Consider the following 25,213-nt stretch of genomic DNA (forward strand, 5'->3'; position numbering starts at 1 on the left):
TGGGGGCTGGAGGGGTTGTTTGTAGTGACTTGCCGCATACTTAATGGCCAGTGTGTGGGACCTCCCCCTAACCTGATAGCCACAGGTCTGGTGGGAGAGCCCTTAATCCTGGCAGGCCTTGGGCGCCAGCTCTGATGTCAACCCAACAGTCTGCCGCCCCCGCTCCTTGCCTCCTGAAGTGGCCACCCAGCCAAGGACAGGGCCGCCTGCCCACCTCCTGGGTGTGGGTGCTGCCTGGCTGGCGCTTCTGCCACCAGCTCTGTACGCGCTCACCTCAGCCAGGCCAGCATGCTGGGCACCATGCTCCTGCTGCTGGCCCTGCTCCCGGGGACCACCACCTTGCCCAGCGAGCCAGCTGGTATGTACAGGCAAGGGGACATGGCCCGGCACAAACCCGTTCTTGTGCTGCCCTATCAACGCAATCTCTCATCTACCCTGCCTGGGGGAATGGGGGTGGGTGGGTGGAAGGTGGGGTCTCCCCCACCCCCGATTCCAGGTTGTCTTGGATCCCCAACTTCAAACTCCCCAGCAGCCGTGGTGAGGCTAAGGGCTGTGGGAGGGGAGTGGTCTGCACAAATGATCTTAGGTACTGTGCACGGGTGATCCTGGACGTTTAGATAACATCCTTTGAGAAGAACATAGTCGAGTGCCTCCTGAAGGCAGATGGGGGTAGTGGGGTGACCACACACCCCAGTGGGGGCTCCCCAGTGCCTATTCCCTTTGCTGCTGCTGCCCTCAGTCCAGAAGTGAGGAACCAGACATGGGGAAAAGCCCTGGACCCTGGTGGCCAGGCTGGGCTTCCATGATGCCGAAAGGGCTGGAGGAAGACCCCCTTGCTGTTATCCCCAACCCTTAGAAAGGAAAGGGTGGGGTCAGCATCGTCCCCCCTAGACGGCCCTGCTGTGACCCCGAAGCAGTCCCTGGGCCTGGGTGGGTGGGGGGAGGAGAGGACCTTTGTGCTCACCCAGACTGACCATCCACCGTCAGGCGCCCCTCAGCCCCGCCCCCGCCGGGGATTCTTTGCCCGCTGCAGGTGGAGAAGACGGGGTCTGGGAAAAGGGGCGCCTCCCCAGGAAGGTGCAGCTTTGCGTCCAGGCTCAGGGGCTGGGCTGGGACGTCCTGGGGGTCTCCAGAGGGTACATCACAGCAGCTTTATGGCTGAGGGTGTGAGGCACAGAGCCGAGCGCAGGTGAATCCTCCACCACAACTGCATCCATCTTCCAAAGAAGGCAGGGGAGGCGGGAGGTTGGCCGGGGGAACCAAGAGACAGCGCGTCCTCCCTCTCCTGTGCCACTCTTTCTCCCCGCCAGAGCCCCCGTTCCCTGCGGCGCCCGGGCCCTGGCTGCGCCGACCCCTTTTCAGTCTGGAGCTGTCGGACGCGGAGGATGCCTTCCCGCGCCGTCCGGGGCCGCTCGAGGTCCCAGCGGACAGCCGGGTGTTTGTGCAGGTAGACGCGGGACGCACGGAGGCCGGGTGAGGGCCGGTGGGGGCTGCCGATCCTGACGGCGACCCCGCCCCCCAGGCGTCCCTGGCCCGTCCCTCCCCGCGCTGGGGCTTGGCCCTGCACCGCTGCTCCGTAACACCGTCCTCGCGCCCGGCCCCGGCCCCTGCCCTGGCGCTGCTGCGCGGGGGCTGCTCCGCCGACTCCTCGGTCACCTTCCCGCCACCGCGGCCGCTCCTCGGTGCCGCCCGGCCCGCGCGTTTCAGCTTCCGCCTGCGCCCGGTCTTCAACGCCTCTGTGCAGTTCCTGCACTGCCAACTGAGTCGCTGCCGCCGCCTCCGCAGAGCCCGCTGGACGCCTGCGCCTTTGACAATGCCTCCACTGTCCCCGGTGCGCGGGCGCAGGACCGGGAACCTCGGCGCCCGGGCCGATCAAGGGTTGGGCGCAAGCGCCTCTGACATCCGAGGGAGAAACTCCTTAGGGTTTGGACATCTGGGTGCTTTTAGACCTGGGGGCGGTGGTTATCTCGAAACTGGGAGTAGGTACTGGGTCTCAGGCTGGGGTTGGGGGCAGAGACGTCCGAAGGGCCAGATTTCCAGGGTTCTAGTGATGCGATCCCTGGTTGCAACAGAGCGCTGGACACTTAGATCTGCCTGCGGCCCAGTCCGTGGAGTCCGGCCCCTGACATTCCCGTCTCTTGTGCCCCCTTCCTTGCAGCGTCTGCCTCAGGATGAGGCGTGCGCGGGCGCCGGCAGTGGGAGCGACGAGAGCCCGGGTGCTGACAGCCCCCGCCTGCACACACTGACGCAGCCCATCGGGTGACCGTGCCACGGCTGCCCCCCAGTGAGCGCGCAGCAGTCCTCCGCGGGGGGACCTCTGGGGTCCAGAAGAGGGGTGGGGAGGACATCTGAGGCCTGATCCCAGTCTTAGCGTTGTACTTCTCACAGGGCTACCCAAGGGCTTCCCCGGCAGAGCTGTGCTCCCCGAGTCTCCCGCGCCGACCCCGCAGGCCCTGGAGCCCGCGCCGGTGGTAGCGCTGGTGTTGGCCGCTTTCGTGCTGGGCGCCGCTGTGGCCGCCGGGCTCAGCCTCGTGTGCGCGCACTCAGGTACCAATCTCCGCCCTCCGGGATCTCCGCCTGGCCCCCAGTCTATTCCAGCGCGTCGGCCTGCTCCGCCCTGAACATCCCTAGACCGGCCTCCGCTACGCCCGCAGCAGCCTCCAGGGGTCGCCCTAGCTCCGGCCCTGCTCACCGCAACCCCTACTCCTCAGCTTCCCTCTCTTCTCCAGCGCCCCAACTCCACGGTCAGCCCCCGAGAGCCTCGCCCAGCGGCCCCCCGCCCAGGAGGCCCCAGTGAGGTAGGTAAGTGTCGGGGCGCAGGAAGGAGGGAGAGTGTAACGTGGGGCAGGTTAAGACAGATGGAGGAGGGAGGTGATGACAATGATCTTCATAGCCCGTTCTTTCGGAGAAGGCAATGGCACCCCACTCCAGTACTCTTGCCTGGAAAATCCCATGGATGGAGGAGCCTGGTAGGTTGCAGTCCATGGAGACGCGAAGAGTCAGACACGACTGAGCGACTTCACTTTCACTTTTCACTTTCACGCATTGGAGAAGGAAATGGCAGCCCACTCCAGTGTTCTTGCCTGGAGAATCCGAGACGGCGGAGCCTGGTGGGCTGCTGTCTGTGGGGTCGCACAGAGTCGGACATGACTGAAGCGACTTAGCAGCAGCAGCACCGTTCTTTCTGACAGGCGGAGTTCCAAATGATTAACGAATATTAATCCTTGCAAAAACTTTCTACTATAATCCCCACAATATAAGGAAAATGAGGCACTCTCTGAAATGGACTTGCCAAAGGTCACAAAAATTTAGTGGAACTGGGATTGGAACTCAGGTGGTGGGTGACCCGTAGCCGACTGCGGGTTTAGTGTCGTGAGAAAGGATCTCAACACCTCACATAGGCACTAGGAAAAGAGAATTCGGGTTTCAGACTCTGCCCAGTTTCATCCACTCTCACCCGGCCACGCAGACTGATGGGGCGGTGGGCGATGGGTTGAGAAGGGGGTGACCAGCCTTAGCGTCCTCTCCCCGCTCAGCCTGAGTCGCCTCTTTCCAGAGATGGAGAGCCCACAGCAGGATCCGGAGACAAACCAGCCACGGCCTCGTATTAGGCCCGCCAGTACCTGGGACTCATGGGACTACAATCGCTGCGCCCCGCCCTCCTTGCTTCTCCTCCCACCCTCCCACCTGGGCCCAAAATAAACCTCTGGCCTGGACTGCGGCTTTCTGAAGTCCGCGCGTGCGCGTGCCGCGGGGGTGGGGATTCCGGGCCGGAAGAGGTCCAGACTGGAGGGGAGGGGCTTTGAGGCGGGGCTCACACGCCCTTATACACGTGTGCAAATACCGCCCACGGGCATTTTGCCCCTAACAAAAGGGAACACCCAATCCTGACAGCTTAGCCTCGTCTCCTCCTCCAAACCTGCATCAGCTCATCGGCCTTCTCAAAACCTCTCCGCTCTCCACTCCCACGGCCCGGACCCTGCCCTTGCTAAGACCTCGAGCTCAAGTCTCTGCTTCAAGCTCCTCTCCGTCTAGCCTTAAGGTCCTTAAATCCCTCCTGCCTGACCTCACCCTCCTCAGAGCATAGACAAGGGCGGGATTTTAGCTCCATTTTACGGCTGAGGAAACTGAGGCTCGGCAAGGTCACATCATTTAAATCACCAATCTGGGCTATCCGACCTCACAGCTGAGGTTCTTGGCTACAAAGCACATAACAGGAGTTTCACAAGACTTATTCCTGGAATGGAGGGAAGGGATGAGATCTAAGGTCTCGGCTCCAGTTCACGAATGAGACAGAATGCGGGCGGTGGGGTCCTTAGCCTCAGTTAGATACCAGTCCCCATCGCTTCTGCTGTAGGCAGTTCCCTAACGGCCTGCAAACGCAGAACCACGCCCCCATCCAATTCTGCTTCCGCGCGGGGTCATTTGGACCCAGAGGCCGCCGTAACCCCGCCCACCAAGGAAACACTCCGGAACGACGCCGACGCCCTCACCCGCCTCACCGGCATGAAGCCACCGCAGCGGCGGCGAGCGATCCCGAGGCGCTATCTGGTTGAGGTGACTGGCCCCGCGGCCTGGAAAGCCAGCGAAAAGCGGCAGCTGTTACGACTACTGCAGGCGCGACAGGGCCAACCAGAACTGGACGCCGCCGAGCTGGCCCGAGAGTTGCCGGGCCGGAGCAAGACCGAGGTGAGAAGAGTCCCGAAATGGGAGCAAGGCTGGAGGCGGAGCTAGGATGTGTCCAGGGCTGGCAGAGGGGCGGGCCTTGAGGGTGGGCTGGACGAAAGTGAGGCTTGGGGGCGGGGCCTTGGAGTGGGCCTGTCGAGGGTGAGGCGGGGACGAGGCCGAGGTTGAGGAACCGGAAGAACGGCGGAGGAGGCGGGACTAGTGCGAGGCTGGGCCTTGTGTGGCTGCGAGAAGCTGAGGGCGGGGTGAGGGCGGGGTGAGGGCGGGACAGAGTGAGTCGAGGGGCGGGGCGAGGAGGAGGTCTTGTCGCAGAAGTCGGAGGGGCGGAGCGAAGGCAAAATTTAGGGGCGGGGCGAGCTCTGAGTTTGTTCGGAGGCCCCAGAATGGGTCTTCTCTGCTAGCTCAGATGGTGAAGAAATCTGCCTGCAATGCAGGCGGCACCGATTCGATCCCTGGGTCGGGAAGATCCCCTGGAGAAGGGAATGGCTACTCACTCTAGTATTCTTGCCCGGAGAACTCCATGGACAAAGGAGCCTGAAGGACTGCAGTCCATGGGGTCGCTAAGAGTCGGCAACGACTGAGCGACAAACACTTTCCTTCACTTCCCAGAATGGGTGCAGGTCGCAGCGGGACTGGACAGGAATGTGGTTGAAGTGGGAGTCAGGGAAATAGAGTGGAGTGGAAGAAGCGGGTAGGTGACTTGGATAGTACTTAACCACGGGTGTGGGCTGTGGCTGCGGGGAGGAGCCAGAACCGGCCAGGGCCTTGTATCTTTGTCAGGTAGCTGGTCATGCCTAGGGCCTTGGCCGGAGAGCCCCAGGCAGAGTCCCTATGACCCTTAACCCCTGGCCAGCGGGAGGCTAGGGAGCAGTGGCTAGCCCTGGAACAGGCAGGACTGCCTAGCCCTGGGTTCTAGAAGGTCCATTTGGCCTCTTCTTACTTCCCAGATCGAGGACTTTCTCCGGCAGCTCAAGGGCCGAGTGGCCCGGAAGGCCATTCAGAGGATACATCCAGGTGGCCCAAAGGGTCCAAGGCGCTGGGAAACACAGACCCCAGCCCCCATCGAGGTGAGCTGGGGCAAGGCTCCCCAGGGCTGGCCCCTGGGGAATGAGGTGGGAGTTCGGGGGGATAATCTGGACAGGGGAGCTCCAGGGAGGAGTAGGGTATGGGGGACTCCCGAGGATTAATCCCTAAGTACCTTCTGCTTGTTCCACCCAGGTGTGGATCGATCTGGCTGAGAAGATAACAGGCCCACTGGAGGAGGCACTTACTGTGGCTTTCTCACAGGTAGAGCCATTCCCTCCAGGCAGGATGGGGGTGTCCCAGAGGACAGGGTCATATACATGAGTCTAAGCTGGACCTGGCTCCCTTCCCTTTGCCAGCTCTGTGATTCTGGCCCGTCACTGGTCACCCTAGCCTCGGTGTCCACCCTCTCAGCCTTCCTCAGGGTTGGGGGGGGGGTGGATTTGAAGGTTTTCTCCTGCAGGGCAGGGGAGTAACCCGTGGGGACACTTCCGCCTTTCCTTCCCTGATCTTTCTCTGCCTGCCAGGCGCTCGGCATCGCTGCCACGGAGCCCATCAACCTCCTGCACTCGGTGCCCTCCAAGCCCACGCAGGCTTGCGGGAAACTACTGCCCCTCAGCGCCCCTGGAGGACAGGAGGACCTGGGTCCTGAGGCTTCCAGCCCCGCCCCCAAGGCCTCCGGAGGGCATGAGGTTCCTGGCTCCACCCCCAAGACGCAAGGCCCTGTTCCTGAGGCATCCTCCGAGTCCCTGACTGGCCAGTCTGCTGAGGGAGACTTTTCTGTGGACTTCGAGAAGATCTACACGTACCTGTCATCCGTCTCCCGCGGTGGCCAGGTCCCTGAGCTTTCCGCAGCTGGTGAGGAGGGAGGAGCCGGCACTCTGGGGGCGGGTTCTTTGGTGGCCAGCCCCGCCCTCCCGACTCATCCCCTTTCCATCCTTCACCAGAGTCCGCTGTGGTCCTTGACCTGCTCATGGCGCTTCCTGAGGAGTTGTCCCGTCTGCCCTGCGCCACCCTGGTTGAACACATGTCGGGTATGTACCGACATCTGACGGCCCCTCAGCGTGACCTTGCCAGTGGGGGCCTGGCGTCCAGAACTGAGGATAGCGGGGCAGGTTCCAGGGGTCAGGAGGAGACTGGCCAGGCCACCCCTCAGGCCCCCGAGAATGCTGGCTCCAGCCAGCCCATAACCTCTTGGCAAGCGGCTGGGGTGTGCCCCCTGAACCCGTTCCTGGTACCCTTGGAGCTTCTGGGCCAGGTGGCAAGGTAGGGGCCTGGCAGGCAGGGGATACTCCAGACCTCGGTGAGCCCCCAGACCCTCAATCCTGCTTGGTCTGGCCCTGGGTTGTCATGAGGCCCTTGCCACAGTGGAAGGTCCCTGAGGCAATGTGCAGTGGCCTTAACATGCTTGATACAGTGGGGGTCTCAGAGACGGAAGCCCAATTGTACAAGGAGAGGTTCAGCCATACAACTGGCTAGGCTAACACCACCATCAAATATTTCCCCTACTGGTTCCTCATCCCCTTCCGAAGCTCAGTATCCCGTGTCCTGTAATGGTGAATAAAGTTCTTGTCAACCCCCCTGACTGACTCTTTCTCCTGTGAGTTAGAGGTGGGAGAGGGTTCAAAATGCTGGAGGGAAAATCTGAGCTGGAGAACCACAGCTTAGAGTTCCTGGGGTCTGAGGGCGGTCTGTCAGGCAGGAGGGTGCGGTGGGCAGTGAAGTGACCCTAGGTGATTGTTTGGAGGGTCTTGGCCTGAGCCTGACTGAGGTGGGGGAGTCAGGTCCCCAGCCAGGGGAGACTGAGGGGTGGGCTGCCCGTGTGTCAGGAAGTTGGAGGGAGGGGAGTGAGTCCCTGAGGTGGCCTTGGGGAGGGAGGGAGAGCTGGAGGGGGAACAGAGGAGCAGAGAAGGGAGCACAGCTGGGTGGAGGGCAAGGCTGGGCTCCCGGTGGCTGTCAAAGGCCTCATGTTCGCAGGGGTGCTCCTGGGTCTCTCCCCCTGCCCGGCCCCCTCCATCAGCCTCCCTGAGGGTGCGGGGGCAGGGACCGGCTGGTTCGGGCTGGGCCGGGGCACCAGGCGTCCTCCCACAGCACTGCCTTCCCCCAGATCTCACCAGTCATCTAAGAGCTGGCGAATTTTCTGTTCACGGAGCCTGTGCATTCACACAACCTTCCTTTTATAGCAACACTCAGTTTCTCCCCACACACACTGCACACAGCTCCCCCAGGGCGCACAACACTTCTCCCAGGCAGGCCATGGAATGGAGCCAGCCCACTCCATGACCACAGCCCCACCACACCAGACCTGAGGTTCCCGAAGTTGATGGTGGGACGGAGGGATCAGGTCAGAGTGGTCTGGGGCTGCAGGTATGGTCAAAGTACCAGGAGGCCACGTCAGGTCTCGGAGACAACCTCCAGGGCTGGCTGAGGGTGCCCCATCCCAGCTGCCTACCGGGCTAAGTCCATCAATGGCCCCCAGAGTTGCCCCAAGTTAAGGGAAGGAAGGGTGGTCTTGGCTCTTTCTGGAATGGGGGGAATTAGAGATGGTTAGCCTCAGTTCCCCAGAGCATGCATCTGGGTGTTTCTCAGCCCTGGGCAGCTCTTAAGAGTGTGCAAAAGTCAGCCGTGGGTTCAGATTCTAGCTCTGGCAAGTTACTGAACCTGTCTGGACCCGAGTCCCCAGGCCTGTAGAATGACGATGCTAACAGGATCCTGAAAATACAAGAGGCCAAGTGCAGAGTCGCTACCTCAGCACACTGCTTGGCATGCAGTAAGCGCTCAATAACAGCTTTTATTAACAGCATGGGCTCAGAGGCAGGGAGGAGTGAGAGGCCAGGGGAGGGTCTGGGGAGGGGTGTGTGGCTGAGGGATCGGGGGAGGTAGCAGGGGAGCCAAAGAAAGGTGGAGGTCGTAACAGAGGGAGGGGCGCGCTGACCTGAACTGGGGCCTGGGCTGGGGGCGGGAGGGAACCTGTCTGCCCTCTCCTCCCGTGGAAGGAGCCACGCATCCTGGACACAGCAGCCATTGTCGCTCTTCAGGCTCTGTCTCCGGGGCAGGCCGCGCAGGGCATATTGGTATGCAGTGTCCCACCCCGTGAGCCCAGGAGAGCCTGCCCGGCAAGGCCGAAACCCGAGGAGGGGCTCAGCGCTTACGGGAGGGGTTGCGCGGGGTGGGGAGTGAGGATGGTCACAGAACAAGGAGGAAGGGAAAGGATATGGGGGTCTCCGAATCCAGGAGTGGACAGGACACTCATGCTGCTGGGCGGCAGGACAACAGCAGAGAAACACCTACACGCTGGGGGTGGAGGGGCGGGACAGGGCAGGGTAAAGGCACGAAGTGGGGCTCCGGCCTGGCCAGGAGGGAAGATGGGAGGGGTCTGAGGGGGGAGGGCTTGGACTTCTCCTCATGCCCTCCCCACTCGGGCTGCGGGCTCGCGGGGCAGGATCCCGAGCGCGGTCCAGGCCTGGCGGCGGCCCTGGGAGAAAAACCCCGCTGAGGGCCGGCCAGGGGCGCCGCACCACTCAGACCAGCGCGTAGTCGAACTGCCCGCGCTCGAGCGCCTCCTTGTGGTCGGTCCAGGACGAGGCGGGCATGCGGCTGTAGGGGTCGAGCAGGATACGCACGCAGCGCACCATCAGCAGCACCAGCACCACGAGCAGGCACAGCACGAAGGCGAACACGGTGCGCTGCTCCGCGTCCAGGCCCGCACCCACCGGGGGCCCCGTAGACGGCGGCAGCGGCTCGGGGGACAGCGTCCACGTCGCGCTCATGGCTCACATCGCCGCGCGCCCTGGGGAGGAGGGGCCCGCCCGGGATGCGGGGATGAAGCTGCGACCTCCCTCTCCCCCGCGTCGCCCCCTCCCCCCACTCCCTGCCGAGTCCCAGCCCCCGCCTGCGCCTCAGTCCCGGGGCTACGCCCATGCCCGGCCCGCGGGCACCCAACTCCGGGCGTGCTCGCAGGTGGGGACGCTATGAACAAGGAGAGGAAACCCCGACCCGGCCGGTCCGCGCACAACAGGTGCGAACGCACGGCCCGGGGAGGCGGCGGGGGCTCGACCCGGCTCCCCCGCCCCACTCCCTTTGTTCTTGGTCCCGGGGACCCCCCTCCCCCACCACCTCCGTCCCGCAGCGCCCCTCACCCTGGCCTGGACCGGGACCGGGACCCAGCGCCCGGCAGCCGCGCTGTCTTCCGGGACCCGCACCCTGTCCGCTCTTGGCCTCTCCGCGGCGGCCGCGGCGGCGGCCCCGGCTCTGCCCACCCCACCCGCCCCTGGAGCCGCGGAGACCGAGGCAGGCGAGCAGCGCGCGAGCCGGGCCGCCGCGGCTGTTCCCATGGCGACGGGGGGGCGGGGCCGCCGCGGGGGGCGGAGGCTGCGCAGGGAGCGGCGCTCGCGCCCGCGACCCCGCCCCGCCCACCGGGAAAACCGGGCCCCGCCCTGAGCCGCTGCAGAGACCACCGGTCCCAAAGAACGGTGAGCACCAAGGACTTCACCCTCCCACCCCCACCAGCACTCCTAAACCTCCCAGCCAGACCTCAGCTCCCACACCCCCATTCTCCTCTGCAACTGACCCCTCAGTTTCCGTTTGAAGGATCCCAGTGCCCCAAAAACTCATTCGGGCGCTAAAGGTCCTCTGGCCCCAGGGACCCCAACCTTCAACCTTCAAGAGACCCCAGCCAGGTCACCGAAAACCTCCATAGCTTTTCTTGTCATTGTCCCCCATCACCCCCACACATACCCAGGGTGGGCAGGGTCTTGCCCAGGTAAAGCCTCCCCCTCTTCTGTTGCAGCTTCTTTAGTGACCATGACCGCCTCCCCATCACCACTGGGCTGGCCCACCCCCCACCTCCTCCTCAGTCCTAGCTCCCACCCCCAGTGACAGACACCCTGGACAACCCAAGTTGTTCTCTTGCACTTTGGCGATTTATTATTTCCAAATCTCTGCTTATATACAGGATAACAAGGGCACTGTTTAAAAAAAAAAAAAGAGCTAAAATGGCCTGGCTGATGTGGCCGGTGGGCCCAGGCCCCACTGCTCAGTCCTGGGAGTGCCTGGTCTGAGGTCCGCAGGCCAGCAGCCCGATAGGGGGCCGGGGGCCGATGCAGCCCCCACCCTCCTCGCCCCATCCGGCCGGTGTTGCAGCTGGCCTGGCAGAGCAGGCGCAGAGCTGACAGTCCTGTCCCCAGAGGTCTGGCTGCTGCAGGTGGATGCCAGTTCCCTGTGTGTCCACAGTGAGGGTCAGCCCTGGAGGGCCCGGGCATGGCCGCCATGCTCAGAGGACCTGCTCTGTGCTGGAGGCCGAGATGTCCAGGAGTCGCCAGGCCGCATAGGGGTTCAGCTCATCCTGGTCTCGGCAGAGCGCCCACACATACAGCATTCGCAGTACCTTGTCCTGCGGAACCCGGGAAGGGTGAGGGCTGGAGGCGGGGAACACCCAGTACCCACACCAGAAGGAGGGCAGGGTGATGGCTGCAGTCAGATCAGGGCTGGGAGGGAGCAGGGAGCGGGTCTGGGGTGTTGGCCTGGGTCTGGGATCCAGAGCAGAGGCTGGGAATCAGGACTTGGTCAAACCAGACAAATCAGCAGCGGTCCTCTGACCTCCACCAGGCCCAGCTCAAGGTGCTGTCCTGGTGCCCTGCAGTGCAGGGAACTCAGTGCATGCCCTGCCCCTCCCTTCCTGCCCACTCACCGGGTCGCCCTCGACCACCTCCCCTTTGGGGTTCTTGATCACCATCACCATCTGGGCCTGGAAGGTGATGATCAGCACTGGCCCCTGCTCCATCATCTTGCCCATGGCCAGCTGCAGGGGGTGGGGACAAGGTGGATGGGCCTCAGAGAGTGGTCCCTGGTGCCTTCCTTGCAGCCCCCATCCAGGGGCAGACCCAAGCTTCAGCACCCCAGGCCTACCGCCTCCCACTGGTCTGCTTCCAGTGGGCACTTCTCAACTATGAGGGGAATCTGAATCGCTGAGGACCCAGACAGGCTCCCTGGACTGAGGCTTTGTGGACACACAGAGGCCTCTCAGAGTCACGTCTTCCATACAGGTGTGGGCTTCCCACACAGTCGTGGCAGAAAGACCAGTGGGGGCCTGAGTGGTCCCAACAGAGCCCCCACCTTTCTCAGTGAAGGTGCAGGGAGAGCCCTGGCCTCAGGAGCCCCTGGGTCTGAGCAGCAGCACCCCTGGGCCATCACTTGCTGGAGAATTCCCAACCCCAGGACTATGGAAACCCGGCAGTGAATGTGACCCTACTCCTCCAGGGACAAGGAGCTCACCCTGCCCAGCTGAGCACAATTCAGAGAAGCACCCCTGCCCCTCCCCCCGACCCTGGAAGAGGCACTCACATCGATGTTGTCAATGTCCAGGACGCGGGAGTGGAACTGGAGGCCCAGAGCCTTGGCCTGCTGGATCGGGTGGGCCAGCTGGCTGTAGGTCTGCAACAAGAAGCCGAACATACCCATGGGACCGGCCACCCTCGAGCAAGCCACGCCAAGGCACCTGGGAGCTGAGGGCACCTACACACCCCAGGCCAGTAGTGGGCTCACAGGCGGAGTTTCAGGCTTTCAGCTCCTGTACCTCCCAGAAAGGGCTCCCGCGCCAGGAGTGACAGATGCCAGGAGCAGGCAGGCTGGTGCCACCCTCTTGCTGGCGCAAGTCACACACTTCCCTCTCATTACCAAGACAGCACCGTATCACCACTATTGAAAGCGGTATTAATCAGTGAGGTCGGGAGCGCTCCTGGAACGCAAACAGGAACATGCTCCCGGAGAGGTAAGTTGAGGCCTCTCTGGCTGACGCAGAACATTCTCCTGTGGATCCTGGCCTGGAACCAAACGCTTTTTTCTAGGATTCATCCTGCCCCATGGCTGCGCTGGGGTGAGCTGCCTGGATCTGCCTGCTTCTCCCTGACCAGCACCTGTGGGTGGCTCTCGGCCGTAGGCGGCCTGTTCCTCCTATGGGGGCAAAGACACATAGCCCTCTCGTGCCTGCTCCCAGGCCCGGGATATGGCAATCTCACATCTCAATGGAAGACATTCCAACAGCACCCACTTTTTATGCAACTAATGGACACACCAAATGAAAAGAAAAAAAAAAAGAAAAGGTGCCAATCTGCGTTCTGGTGTGCTTTCTCAAAGATGACATTCTCAGAACGCCCCGGTGTGAGTGGCTTCAACTTCAGCTCTGTTTCTAGGAGCACCAGCAGCAGCCCGCGGGTAGAGATAACCAGTCACATCTTAACAGTACCAAAGTGAAAAAAAAAAAAAAACAACCCACTCATAAACGCCTGCTGGATTAGTCACCGTGCAGGGGAGTATTTAAAAAGAAAACCTGACATCTTCTCCTCTGCTTTTTCCAACTTGTTTGTGAGCTGGGTACAGAAGAGAATCAGCCAAAAGAGATTCTGGATTATTTAGTGTCAAGAAGCTGGGGGTGAAAAAAACAAACTCCCAGAAGACACAGGTTAGGGAGCCAGAAGGATGGGGCAAGGTGGCCCCGTGGGGACAAGCAGGCTGCCAGGAAGGGACAGGGCAGACAGGGTGCTCCCGAGGCCGCCTGACCCGCCATCACGCAGCCCAGCCCTACCTGTGGCCTGGGACCTGGAGCTCCAGGAACAGCTAGGCCTCCTTAAGACATGCAGCTTTTACCCAGGCAGAAATATGTCAGTGTCTGCTTGGATCTATGTTTGAGGATCTCACGATGAGAAAAACAGCTAATGAATCCATCCAATGCCGCCTGTGTGGGAGCTCCGCTTTGGTGTCCCCGAAGCACCCTCTTGATCCCCAAGGGATGACCCCAGTGATGTAACCCTGGCCTCGGGAGGGGGCCCTGGGGCCTCACACCCCACTTGCTGGCCAGCACCTGTGACCCCCATGCACAGAATGAACATCTGATGCACCCCAGGGTTCTCCAGTGTCCCTTTCCACCCACTTCCCTGACCCCTGGATCCCCAGCCTGCAGCCACCCCCACCCCCAACACCCCCATCCCCATCGAGCTCTTCCTGGATGGAGCCACCCAAGCAGATCTCCTTCAAATTGTTACTTCTTAGGCCTAAACAGGAAAAAAAAAAAAAGCCGGCGAGCACTCACAGCTTCATAGCACCAGTCTTTGAGAATGTCGAGTTCCCCAGAAATCATGGCCTAAAAAGGGAAAGACAAAAAGTCAAGTATGAGAGTGAAAGTGGGCTTTGGAGGCAGGGAGATACTGCTGGAGAATGTTCTCCAAGGAGACCCTTTCCTCGGCAGCCTCCCAGCCCCATCCTGGGGTCCAAGTCTGGGGAACGGAGACCGGGCCAGGCTGGGGCAGTGGGAGGGGAACTCCCGCAGCTAACAGTGGGGCAGCCCAGGGTGGGTCCCCAGGGTCTGCGGGAAGGAAGGGGATGGTGGCAGTGGTCGGAGGTCTGGTCCCAGCTGGGAAACTGAGCCAAGGTGGCCAGGCAGGGGCAGCCTGCCTGGCCTGGGGACAACACCCTGGATGGCCTGGCCCAGGAGGGACGGGGCAGAGCGGGCAGAGGGGAGTGTGGGGCAGGGCTCCCCGGGTGCAAGGAGAGAAGCTGCCACAGGAACTGGATGTGGTGAGAGTCCTGGGGGGTGGGAGGCACTTGGGGGGAACCACAGGGCGTGGTGGGGGTGGGGGCTGAGATGACCTCACCCAGAGGATCCTGCCTGGGCCTGGGCTGCTGCTTTTGGGAGTTGCTACCTTTTCACCTCCTCCCAGCCCTGCCCCGAGTATCCTGAGGAAGCTGGGAATGCGGAGGAGGGAGAAGGACCCCAGGAGGAGGGATCAGATGTTCACAGAGGACCGGGGGGCTGGGGGAGTGCTCCCTGCAGCCCTACTAGGCCACGCCACAGGCTTCTGTATGGGCTGGGCTGCAGGACTCTCAGACTCCAGCCAGGGCTGGTGGCCATGGAGGGGCAGGGAAAAGGCAGAACAGCCCGCCGGGGCACACCCACCTCCAGGACGTTGGGGATGATGTCATTCTCGCACTGCTGCAGGAAGCGGTCCTTGTCAAAGGCGGGGTCCACACGCAGGATCTCTGTGAGCACCTCTGACATCTCGGTCTTGGAGAACAGGCCCCCTGGGATGGCCGAGCCGGCAGGGCAGTGAGGGCCTGGGACTCCGCCCCTTGCCGGCTCAGGGTGAGGGGATGGTCTTGGGGCGGCCCACTCACCCAGCAAGTCCGTGACCTTGTCTGTCAGCACACGGGACGCCCGGATGAAGGCATTGTCGCTCTCGTCATACTTCATCTTCATCTCAAAGAACCCTGTGGCAGGTGGCGGGTAGGGTCAGGGCTCAGGGGTCCCTTCCAGAAAGACACCCCCACTCCATCACAGCCCCCCCCGAGCAGACTGGGTAACAGGGGGCCTCTCAGAGGCTGCTGCTTCCTCAAGAGACCAGGGCCTGTGGGCCAACCTCGGGGTGGGGGAGTGGAGACCCTGCCACCATGAGCTTGGGGGGCTGTGTGAACTGTGGCGGCCCACCTCTACTGGCAGCTGCTTTCACTGCAAAGGAAACACAGGCTTCTGGGAATCCCTAGGGGACGAGGAACAGGGCTCCCTGTCAGCACAAGGGAAGCCAGGTGCCCCAGACTGGGCAGAGCACGCTGGGCCTTGAGCTGGTTCCTGGCTTGTGAGGCGGGGTGTGTAGGGGCCAAATCCACAGCTGCACCACTGGGGTGGGCATGGGTGGGGGGGGGGCACTCGCGCCTGCCTGCCCCACAACCACACTGGCTCTAGTCAAGATGGTGACCCAGCCCCGACGGCAGAGCCCCTGCCGCCCGAGACGTCCTGGGTGCTTCCCCTCGGGCCTCCTGAGGCCCGCACTCCGCTGCTCACACGCTGGGTGACTCTGCCGCAGTGACTGGCCCCTCGGACCCCAGTCCCCTCCTCTGTCTGGTGCCCGCCCCCCGGGAGCGCTCAGCGAGTGTCTCCCACTGCCCTGCCATCGGGCCGTTCTGAGATGGGGACACTCACGATTGAACACCACGTTGTTGTCCCTGAAGTCCTTCCACTGCTGGTACCACTTGGAATCCTTGTGCAGCACGACCCCCAGCGCCTCTCTGGGGAAGACCAGGGAAGCCAGTGAGCGCAGCGCGGGGGCCGCTCCCCCGGGGAGAGGGACCAGTCAGACAGTGTGATGACCCCGGCCTCACTTCCCGGCCCCCTGCCTTCTCGTTTCCCCTGCCCATCCCTCCCAACCTCCATTCTCTCAGGGAGCCAGGAAACCTTGGGCAGAGAGAAACCCCACAGACAGACTCGGGTTGGAACCCCGTGTGGTCCTCAGAGACGGACAACACTGCAGGTGGCTGAAAAGGGAGGTGGAGACAAGACGGGAAGGCCCTGACCGGCCTGGGACCTACTCATTGGCCTCAAACACTTTCTCTTCCTTGAATTTCTCTCCGGCGAACTCCTTCCTTTTCCGGAGCCGCTCAGGCCGCCGATAGGGCCCGGTCTGTCCTAGGACACTCTCGTCGATCTCCTTCTTGACAGACTCCACCCCCTGCAGGGCACAGCCGGGCGTGTAGGAGTTGGGTGACCCCCAGACACCCCCAACCAGAAGCTGTACACCCACCCTGGCTCCACGTCTCCAGGTCACCTGCCTTGCAGGTGCAGGCCAAGGATTTGTCAGAGCCTCAGGGGGAGGCAGATGCTCACTGCCATGAGGAGACCCTGGCTATCTGACTTCTGCCCCTGACTCCCCCCACCCCCACCAACCCCGGCTCTAAGAGCAGCCCCCAGACGACCCTCACATTCTGAGGTCGATTCCCCGTCTCCCTGGAAACCTGCCTTCAGGTAGGGAGAAACCAGCAACTGGAGGGGCATCCTGAGCGGCCCCTGCCCCATGACCCCCATCCAGGCTGACCCAGTCTGTGGATCCCAACTTCCCAAATCTCCGGAACCCATTCCCTCCCCGCCCCACCACCCCAGACACTCTCCGGCCGCCTCTGAGCTGCTGCCCGAGTCCTCGCTGGTGGCTGTGCTTTCAGGATAAAACCTGAACTCTTCCGTACGGCCCCCAGGCCCCTGCAGTGGCTCTGGTCACACCCAGTTGTCCCTGGTGCCCGCAGCTGGCAATGCCTGCTCCTCTTGCCTGGAGCCACCCCTGGACGTTCCTGTCATGTTATTCAGAACTGCCTGCCCCTTCCCTGTCCTGCGATCCTTTGAGAGCAGCAACTCAGACCTTCTCTCCTGTGGCCCTGCAGCCAGCAGAGGGCCCCGTGTGCGGTAAGGTCTTCACAGAATGAATTCAGGACCTCAAGCGACTGGGAGTGACAGTCTCGGGGTTCTGGGCCAGACCTAAGGGTGTCAGCCACTGACTGCGGGCTGGAGGCTCTTGGTCTGTTAACCAGTAGCTCCCTAGGGGCTGTGATTTGCCCAAGACCACACAGCTGGGAGGGGCTGAGCCCAGAGATGGCAACTCGGCTCCCGGGGGCTGGGAGCAGGCCAGGGCCTAGAGTGCCCGCAGGCAGGAGCCCAGCCCAGCTCACCTGGGAGAGGGCTTTGAAGGCAGCGGTCCGGCCGAGCTTCTCCCCGCCTTTGGACACTGACTCGGCAGACTGCTTGGCAGTCTTGGCTGCTTCTTCCACACCTTCCTTGATTTTCCGGCCAAGGTCACTTTTACTGACTTCGTCAAGACTCTACTGAGACAGAGAAGGGGGAGGTGTCAGCGCGGCACAGGCTGGGGGCTGGCAGGAGCTCCCCCGAGCTAAGGGCCAGCCAGGCTGAAGGAGGGCGGGAGCAGACAACCTGAGCTTGTCTGGCTGGTGAAGCTGCGACTGGGGTATGTGCATGCTTGAGAAGGGTGCCTACCACTCCTGGGGATCTGGGCCTGGGGCTGCGGGCATGGAGCAGACAGGAGCCCCAGCCCTCCCAGGATACACAGGAGCAGCAGCCACGGGTGGTGGGGAGGCAAGAAGAAGGTGAGGAGGTGTGCATGGAGCTGGGCTGGCCTCAAAGCCCTGCCCTTCTCTCCTGGAGATGCAGGAGACTCGGGTTTGATCCCTGGGTTGGGAAGATCCCCTGGAAAAGGGCATGGCGACCCACTCCAGTATTCTCGCCTGGAGAATCCCATGGACAGAGGAGCCTGGTGGGCTACAGTCCATGGGTCACAAGACTGAAGCAACTTAGCAGGCAGGTCCCTCTCTCCAGTCCAGGAGAACAGAAAAAACAAACAGAAGCAACAAAGAAGAAAGCCCTCCAGGAAAGTCACTCCCACCTCCACCCTCACCTTGGGGCAAAGTGCTCCCCTCCTATCCTAAGGAGGGAAGAAAAACATCTTCATTTCACGAACCTCCTGTTCGATTGTAGCACAGAGGCTTCTAACTTAAGCAGGCCAGTGAACTGTAGGCCAGTGGGCTGGTCTGACCTTGCCCTCCTTCCTGAGGGCATCCTGGACTTTATCTCCGGAAAGCCTCTGGAGCGGACAGGCTGCTCACCACCCCAGCCTACACAGTGCTGGCTGCCAGCTCCTCCTGCCGCCCCACTCCTCTGCCAGAGGTGAGAACAGACGGGCCCTGCAGCCTCGGCTAAGAGGCCCTGGGAGCCCTGAGGACATTACCTCCTTGACGGTGCCTGTGATCTCCCCCAGCTTCTTCCTGATCACCTCGCTTGTCCGCAGGGTTTCGGATTCAATGGTTCTCTAGGGGAAGGACATTGTGTCTTTGTGTTGTGATGCAAGGTCCAAAGCAGCATTTTCTCAGCAGTCCCTTCCTCCCCAGACACCTCTCCCCCTCAGCCTGCCCAATGGGTCCCTCCCTTCCCCCAGGGTCCCTGGCTGCCCCCCAGCCTGGCACGAAGCCTGGACAGGGACCCTCCTGAGCACAAAGCCCCAGGCCCCAAATCTCTCTCTGGGCGGCAGTGGACGAACTCGCCTATCTGCTCATCAGTGATATGTTGAGGGGGATGGTGGTGGCGGGGGCGGGGTGGGGGGTGCTGTTCCCATTCTGCCCCCACCCAGGCACCCTGCCCCAACCTCAGCCTCTTCTGCCCCCAGGCGGCCCCTCAGCCCACTCCTCTTCCTTAATGACAAGGAAGGGTGCTCCCCCATAGGGTGGAATCCCCCACAGACAGTTTGGCGGAGGCTTGGAGGGAACAGGCCTCACTGCGCCCGCGGCCCAGGAAGGGGGGGTCAACACAGCAAAACACCAAGGGACCTGGGGCATCCGGGGCAAGCGCCCACACCCCAGGCTCAGCTGCCCACAGGGGAGACGGCGGGGCTCTGCATCGGCCTTGCAGAGCCCTCGAGGGAAGACAGATAAAGGGCCACAGGCCCATTCACAGGCAGCTGAAAATTGTTCGGGTGTTTCCCTATGCTCTAATGGAAAAACCCAATTTTTTTGGCCAAGCAACCACGTAACAATTACACTAGCCCTGGAACCCACTTTCTACCCATTTCACTCAGAGGCCCTCTGGAGTACGCATCTCAAACCTAGTGCCTGAGAGACCTATGGAGATTCTTCTTTTTCTTCCTTTTTTTTTTTTCATTTATTTTTATTAGTTGGAGGCTAATTACTTTACAATATTGTAGTGATTTTTGCCATACATTGACATGAATCAGCCATGGATTTACATGTGTTCCCCATTCCGATCCCCCCTCCCACCTCCCTCCCTATTTTTTTTTCCTTTTTAAAATTATTTATTTTTAATTGGAGATAACTGCTTTACAATATTGTGTTGGTTTCTCCTGTAGAGCAGTGCGAGTCAGCCATAAGTATACACATCCCCCAGTCTTGAGACCCCCCCACAATGCAGATTCTGATGCAGAAGGTCCAGAAAGCCCCCCGTGTGCTAGTCTGTGTGTAGAGGATGCCGCAGGCTCACCGCAGACCTGGAAGGCTGAGTGGCTCCCCCTGCCCCCTTACTCCCCATCATCAGGGATTCTGACAGCCGGGGCACTGCGCTACGGGAATTCCTGGCTCCAGGGAGCAAGTGAGAGGTGGTGAAGTGAGAGAGGTTAATGGTGATTAACATACTGGGTTGGCCAATAAGTCTGTTCAGAGACGAGTCGCGAAGGGGACTCACGTATTTCCTCCTGGCTTCCTGGAGTGCATCTGACTCTTCCAGCTTCTTGGCCTCGTCTCGGAACTTTTTTATACTTTCTTTCATTTCTTTGTTTTTGGCTAATTCCTGTTTGATGTTATCGAGCAAGCCGGAGAAAAAGCCTTTTCTGCTTCCAGAAGAATAGGATTTGGACTAGAAAGCATATAGAAAGAGACATAGGATTTTCTTTTTAATTTTCAATTTCCTGTTGATACTGGTTTAACAATGAAGAGCTCTCTCTTTGCAGAAGAGTAGAAGAGGCACACTAAAAAAATATTAGGTGATAAACTGTGGGGCAGCCAGGCAACAAGATATTATTCAGCAATAAAAAGAAATGAGACCAGGGACTTCCCTGGTGGCACAGCAGATAAGAATCCGCCTGCCAATGCAGGGGACACGGGTTTGATCCCTGGTCCAGGAAGATCCCACATGAGGCCCTGCTCCATGCACTGCCCTGCCCAAGACACGGGCTTTGAGGTCAGACACAGCTGGGTTTAGATCCCGGCTTCTCCTCCTTCACAGGCTCAGGAAAGAGAAAGCTTCAAAAATGATTGTGAGCGAGTGACTCAGGTCAGGGGGACGTGGCCTCGTGTGCTTGGCTGCTCCCACTTCTGAGGATGCGCAGGGTCCACCACCAGGCCTGGGGACTCACCCTACCAGTTTCGGGGGCAACAGCCTGCCTGGCTGCTATTGAGCCCCAGCAAAAGAGGCGGAAAGTCTGGGTGCTGCCCCAGAGGTGGGGTGGCCAGGAATGCTGCTGGCAGGCAGCTTTCTGGTCCAGATGGGTCCTGGCCAGCCCTTCTCCAGGGGAAATCCAGGTTCCAAGAGTGTCAGGGACTGCATCAGCTCACAGCAGCCCCACCACTCACCCCAGGGCTGTGGACTGGGTGGTAGTGGTGGGGGGCGGGGCAGATCAGAGACGTGGACAACTAATGGGAAAGACACGTCCCACACCTACAACAGCCCCAGGACACGGTTGGGGAGACAGGCTGGCACAGGTAACTAGAGGGCTGTGCTGAGACTCAAAAGGGAAGGGAGGGTGTGGGCTGCTCAAGCATGTGGAATTGGAGTCAGTGTGAGGTTTGGGGCTTTCCTCCCTCCCCGTGGTGGTGAAACACCAGCAGAAGCATGGTTGAGGAGGAGTGATGGGGAGGGCAAAAGCTCTAGAAAATGCTGTTTCTGACAAACAGCATCAAGAGTAAGAGAGATATCGGGGCTTCCCTGGTGGTCCAGTGGTTTAGAATCCACCTGCCAACGCAGGGGACATGGATTCGATCCCTGATCCGGGAAGATTCCACTTGTTGCAGGGCAACTAAGCCCTAGTGCCACAATTACCGAAGCCTCCGAGCCCTAGAGCCTATGTTCTGCAACAAGAAAAGCCTACACAATGAGAAGCCCATGCGTGGCAACTGGAAAGTAGCCCCCAGTCGCTGCAACTAGAGAAAGCCCCGAGCATAGCAACCAAGACCCAGGATAGCTATAGATAAATAAAATTATGCAAATTTTATATATAAATTTTATAAAAATATAAAAACTAACATTACATAAATATAAAATTATATAAAAACAAAATTATAGAAATTTTGTATAAAAATATAAATGTAAAAGTTTTATAAATACATACAATTAAAAAAAAATAAAGGTAAGGACGGTCTAGCCTGGGGAAACCCAGCTCCAGGAGATGTGTGACTGTGCAAACGCAAATGCCCATGGGGCCGTCTCCCAGAAGCAAGGCCCAGCTTTGCTTGAAGGACCCAGACGGGCGACCCACTGAGGGGTGCATTTCAGCTCGCTACAGGAATCCCACTCCACTCTGGGAGGCAGGAGCCCCACCTCCAAGTGTGCCCAGCACTTCCAGATACCAAGAGCGCCAGGCCTACTGGGCTCTGACTCCAGAAGGCCTGCCCATCAGACGCCCCAGCAGTGCGGGCAGCATCCCGCAGGCTTCTGTCACCTATGCCTCACTCTCACACCTCCCCTTCCAGCCAGCTCGCTCACGTCTTGAGTCACTCACCAGGGTCAGCTCTCCACTAGGCCGGGGCAGCTGGTAGGTACCATGGGGCAGTGGCACTAGATTGTGGCTGGACAGGAGATGGACTCCGCTGCCAACACATCTCTAATTGAGGGAGAAGAGATAAAGATCCATTTAGACCAGAGGGTGATGAGGAAGGAAGGAAATAGTCCACCTAAAAGAGCAGGGATTGCCTGAGACTCATCTGATGATTTTTATCACATGCCACCTGCATGCTTGATGCTCAACCATCTTCTCAAATTCTGAGAAGCCAGTGGAATCTGGTAGAAAGAGAAAATCTTGGAACTGTACCGCAGGGCCCACATGTACCCTCCTGACTCTCAACCTAGGGGAAACCAGACGGGTCCTAGGAAATGCCAACCTATGGTGGAAGAAGGCTAAAGGCTAAATGTGCCAGTCTAATTTAAGGCCTTAGTCTGAAAATGGGCATGCTGATCCTTGATGCTGGTAGCAACCAATCTTCTCTCACCAGCCTTCTCTACTTCTGCTGGCCTTGGAGGACCAGAGGCCTGGGCTTTCAGAGGTAAACATTGATAACTTACTGTCCCAGGCACGACCCTACAATAAACCTACCATGTCCTGATCCAGGGTTGGGATGTGAACAGAGCAACTAAGGGGAGTCACCTGGGCAGAGAGATGCTGCTAACCTCATGTGAAAGGCATTTCTTCTCTGACCAAATGATGAACTTAAGTTCCAGGAGGGAAGCTCCATGTAGGTCCTGTTCAATGCTGCATTCTAGCACCCAGCATGGAGCCAGTTAGACGTATGTCAATGACCTGACAAAATCACATTTCCATGTCTACAATCCCTGGGCCTCTCCTCATCCTGTTCCATGCTTCCTGTCTCCAGGAACTCTAAGCAACATACAGACTGACACAGATGCTATGATCACCTATAGCTACTCAAGAGTAACTCTTGTGAGTTATTGAAACTTTTGTTTTAATTGCTTTGTTGTTTTCTTCTTCTAAATGCCTACAGCCATTGATCCTGGAGCCACTGATGTCAGCTGCAGTCTGAAGTTGAAGTGGATCGCTGTCTAATTGGGGAGGAAAACCCCGCAGGAGGACAGAACCTGAAGGTGGCTCCTCTTTTGTCTTGTGCCCAAATCCAAACATCTGTACATGCAACTTTCAAACCCTGACTCAAAAGACAATCAGTCCAGAAGAAAAGCTCTGCCCTGAGTCAGAAACACCTTGTTTCTCCTGCCACTCAGATTCCTGTGAGGTACTTTCCTTCCTGACCTGAGCTTTGGGCCAGGTCAGCTACCCTGCTAGTTCTGAGACTGTGGGCAGCTTGCTTAACTCCTCTGTGCTCCCAGTTTCCCAACCTGTGAGATAGCATCAAATAGTAGCAACGTGAGTACTATTTTCCCAATGCACTTTATACGCCTTGACCCCCAAGGCATCTGTGAGCCCAGATTCTCAGCCAGGGTGACAACTACCTCCCGTACTTTCAGAGGATTAGGAGGAGGGACGGAAAGTGCCCCCTGTCGCGGAACAAGCATATAAAGCTGAGCCGTGACTGTCACGGTCTTCTGGCTTTTCCTCGCCACTGTTTCTCCACGGAGCGCTACGGTCACCATTCACTCATCGGTACACGTGGGGTCAGCCAGAAATGAGCGGCGATCCTCTCCCTGCCTGGCTCCATGCATTACTGCCCCCGGTCGGACAATCGCGGCTCCCCCGCCCTCAGGCCTAGCTCCAGCACGTTACCGGGCCCCCGCCCCGGCCTCGGCTGACCCAGTGACCAAACTCTGAGTCTCTCGCGGAGCCCAGGGAAGGGGCAAAGAGGTCAAAGACCTCGGGACAGAGAGATCCTGGAGGTCGCGTGTCCGGAGCTCCCTAGTCCCGCCCTCCTGGCCCCGCATATCTGCTCACCCGCGGGCAGCGGCACCAGCCTGCCCGCAGCGCCGCCGCCGCCATGCTGGAGGATCCCGTGTGACCTTCTCGGGGCGCGACTCGATACCGTCATCCGCCGCGTCTGCCTGGTAGGGTCTGGGCCTGGGAAAAGCAAGTCCTGGGGGGCGGGATTTGTGAAAGGGAGGGCGTATCATTGGACAGGACTCCCAAGGAAGGAGGGGCCGTAGAGGGCGGGCCACAATGGGGGCGTGGCCTCACAGAGGGCGGGAGAATCCTAGAGAGCTAGGTCTCTGATAGGGCAGAGTTTCGGAAGAACGGGGCCTGTGACTGGATGTGACCTGGGGGGCGTGTACTCCTGTGTGGCAGAGACCTGTGGTTGGATAAGAAAGCGAAGAGGCGGAGCCTGAAGATGTGGATTCTGTCACGAGTGGAGATTTTCCTACAGACCACCCAGGGTTCGCGTGGCCGGAAAAACCGGAACAGAACGACCCACCATAAGAACCGATTCAATGGGGTTCTGACTGATTGACCGATGGGCCCGCCCTTTGCTACTGACTCTGACTCAGTGACTGACGTTGACTAACAGACGAGCAAGTGAGTTGCTTCACGAGCAAGAGAGAACGAACCCACATTTGTACAGCACCTTCAGAGGGCACCTGTTGGTTTTGGTCCAGAAAAGGAACGGGAAGCTGAGACCTGGCTGGGTGTGAGCCACTCTTCCCTCCATCCATTTAGTGTGAATTGATACACCTGGCCAGGAAGAAGGTCATGCCTCTGTCACGTCAGCGCCCAGATGCTATTTACCATTTCGAGAATCCACCACCAAGTGGCGGTACCTGGACATGGTCATGCAGCTGGGAAGAGGTGGTGTGTTGGTCGCGTTGTTGTTCAGTCTTTCAGTAGTGTCCGTCCGACTCTTCCTGACCCCATGCACTGCAGCACTCCAGGCTTCCCTGTCCTTCACTATCTCCCAGAGTTAGCTCCAACTCCTGTCCGTTGTATTGATGATGCCATTCAACCATCTCATCCTCTCTCGGCCCCCTTCTCCTCTTGCACTCAATCTTTCCCACCATGAGGGTCTTTTCCAGTGAGTCAGCTCTTAGCATCAAGTGGTCAAAATATTGGAGCTTCAGCTTAAGCATCAGTCCTTCCAATGAATATTCAGGGTTGATTTCCTTTAGGACTGACTGGTTTGATCTCCATGCTATCAAAGGGACTCTCGAGAGTTCTCCCGCAACACAATTCAAAAGCATTAATTCTTTGGCGCACAACCTTCTTTATGGCCTAACTCTTACATCTGTACATGTCTATTGGAAAAACCACAGTTTTGACTATACGGTCCTTTGTGGGGGAAATGTCTGCTTTTTAAGATGCTGTCTAGGCTTCCCTGGTAGCTCAGTTGGTGAAGAATCCACCTGCAATGCAGGAGACCTTGGTTCGATCCCTGGCTTGGGAAGATCCCCTGGAAGAGGGCATGGCAACCCAGCCCAGTACTGTTGCCTGGAGAATCCCTATGGGCAGAGGAGCCTGGCGGGCTACAGTGCATGGGGTCTCAAATAGTTGGACACAACTGAGTG

At 59.7% G+C, this 25,213-nt stretch overlaps 4 protein-coding genes across 4 annotated transcripts; 2 read left to right on the top strand and 2 right to left on the bottom strand.

The window, feature by feature from the left end:
- TGFBR3L (transforming growth factor beta receptor 3 like) lies at positions 1 to 2,799 on the top strand. Its single transcript, XM_043911714.1, has 5 exons — positions 1 to 358; positions 1,311 to 1,447; positions 1,523 to 1,831; positions 2,389 to 2,547; positions 2,730 to 2,799. The coding sequence occupies exons 1-4, from the start codon at positions 289 to 291 to the stop codon at positions 2,473 to 2,475; spliced, it is 603 nt and encodes a 200-aa protein (XP_043767649.1). The 5' UTR covers positions 1 to 288; the 3' UTR covers positions 2,476 to 2,547; positions 2,730 to 2,799.
- SNAPC2 (small nuclear RNA activating complex polypeptide 2) lies at positions 2,487 to 7,294 on the top strand. The gene is made up of 6 exons (XM_043911713.1): positions 2,487 to 2,802; positions 3,557 to 4,689; positions 5,634 to 5,753; positions 5,905 to 5,973; positions 6,237 to 6,567; positions 6,657 to 7,294. Exons 2-6 carry the CDS (start codon positions 4,507 to 4,509, stop codon positions 6,977 to 6,979), a joined length of 1,026 nt encoding a protein of 341 aa, XP_043767648.1. The 5' UTR covers positions 2,487 to 2,802; positions 3,557 to 4,506; the 3' UTR covers positions 6,980 to 7,294.
- A 1,159-nt stretch (positions 7,295 to 8,453) lies between these two features.
- On the bottom strand, positions 8,454 to 10,038 carry CTXN1 (cortexin 1). The gene is made up of 2 exons (XM_043911715.1): positions 9,849 to 10,038; positions 8,454 to 9,499 (listed from the first exon to the last, which is right to left on the bottom strand). Exon 2 carries the CDS (start codon positions 9,477 to 9,479, stop codon positions 9,231 to 9,233), a length of 249 nt encoding a protein of 82 aa, XP_043767650.1. The 5' UTR covers positions 9,480 to 9,499; positions 9,849 to 10,038; the 3' UTR covers positions 8,454 to 9,230.
- A 571-nt stretch (positions 10,039 to 10,609) lies between these two features.
- On the bottom strand, positions 10,610 to 23,792 carry TIMM44 (translocase of inner mitochondrial membrane 44). The gene is made up of 13 exons (XM_043911716.1): positions 23,655 to 23,792; positions 21,759 to 21,860; positions 19,727 to 19,897; positions 18,264 to 18,344; positions 17,194 to 17,343; positions 16,066 to 16,205; positions 15,680 to 15,765; positions 14,878 to 14,970; positions 14,660 to 14,784; positions 13,796 to 13,846; positions 12,052 to 12,141; positions 11,399 to 11,509; positions 10,610 to 11,101 (listed from the first exon to the last, which is right to left on the bottom strand). The coding sequence occupies exons 1-13, from the start codon at positions 23,697 to 23,699 to the stop codon at positions 10,982 to 10,984; spliced, it is 1,365 nt and encodes a 454-aa protein (XP_043767651.1). The 5' UTR covers positions 23,700 to 23,792; the 3' UTR covers positions 10,610 to 10,981.
- Between the last annotated feature and the right edge of the window lie 1,421 nt (positions 23,793 to 25,213).

This window comes from Cervus elaphus, chromosome 9, assembly GCF_910594005.1.
Source record: "Cervus elaphus chromosome 9, mCerEla1.1, whole genome shotgun sequence".
Lineage (NCBI taxonomy): Eukaryota > Metazoa > Chordata > Mammalia > Artiodactyla > Cervidae > Cervus > Cervus elaphus.

Coding starts and splice junctions, on each gene's coding strand:
- CTXN1 (XM_043911715.1), bottom strand. CDS start 9,479: ATGAGCGCGACGTGGACGCTGTCCCCCGAGCCGCTGCCGCCGTCTACG.
- TGFBR3L (XM_043911714.1), top strand. CDS start 289: ATGCTGGGCACCATGCTCCTGCTGCTGGCCCTGCTCCCGGGGACCACC. Junction 359..1,310: donor CTTGCCCAGCGAGCCAGCTG/GTATGTACAGGC, acceptor TCTCCCCGCCAG/AGCCCCCGTTCCCTGCGGCG. Junction 1,832..2,388: donor CAATGCCTCCACTGTCCCCG/GTGCGCGGGCGC, acceptor TACTTCTCACAG/GGCTACCCAAGGGCTTCCCC.
- SNAPC2 (XM_043911713.1), top strand. CDS start 4,507: ATGAAGCCACCGCAGCGGCGGCGAGCGATCCCGAGGCGCTATCTGGTT. Junction 4,690..5,633: donor CGGGCCGGAGCAAGACCGAG/GTGAGAAGAGTC, acceptor CTTACTTCCCAG/ATCGAGGACTTTCTCCGGCA. Junction 5,974..6,236: donor TTACTGTGGCTTTCTCACAG/GTAGAGCCATTC, acceptor TCTGCCTGCCAG/GCGCTCGGCATCGCTGCCAC.
- TIMM44 (XM_043911716.1), bottom strand. CDS start 23,699: ATGGCGGCGGCGGCGCTGCGGGCAGGCTGGTGCCGCTGCCCGCGG. Junction 13,847..14,659: donor TCATCCCCAACGTCCTGGAG/GTGGGTGTGCCC, acceptor TTCCCTTTTTAG/GCCATGATTTCTGGGGAACT. Junction 11,510..12,051: donor TGGACATTGACAACATCGAT/GTGAGTGCCTCT, acceptor CACCCCCTGCAG/CTGGCCATGGGCAAGATGAT.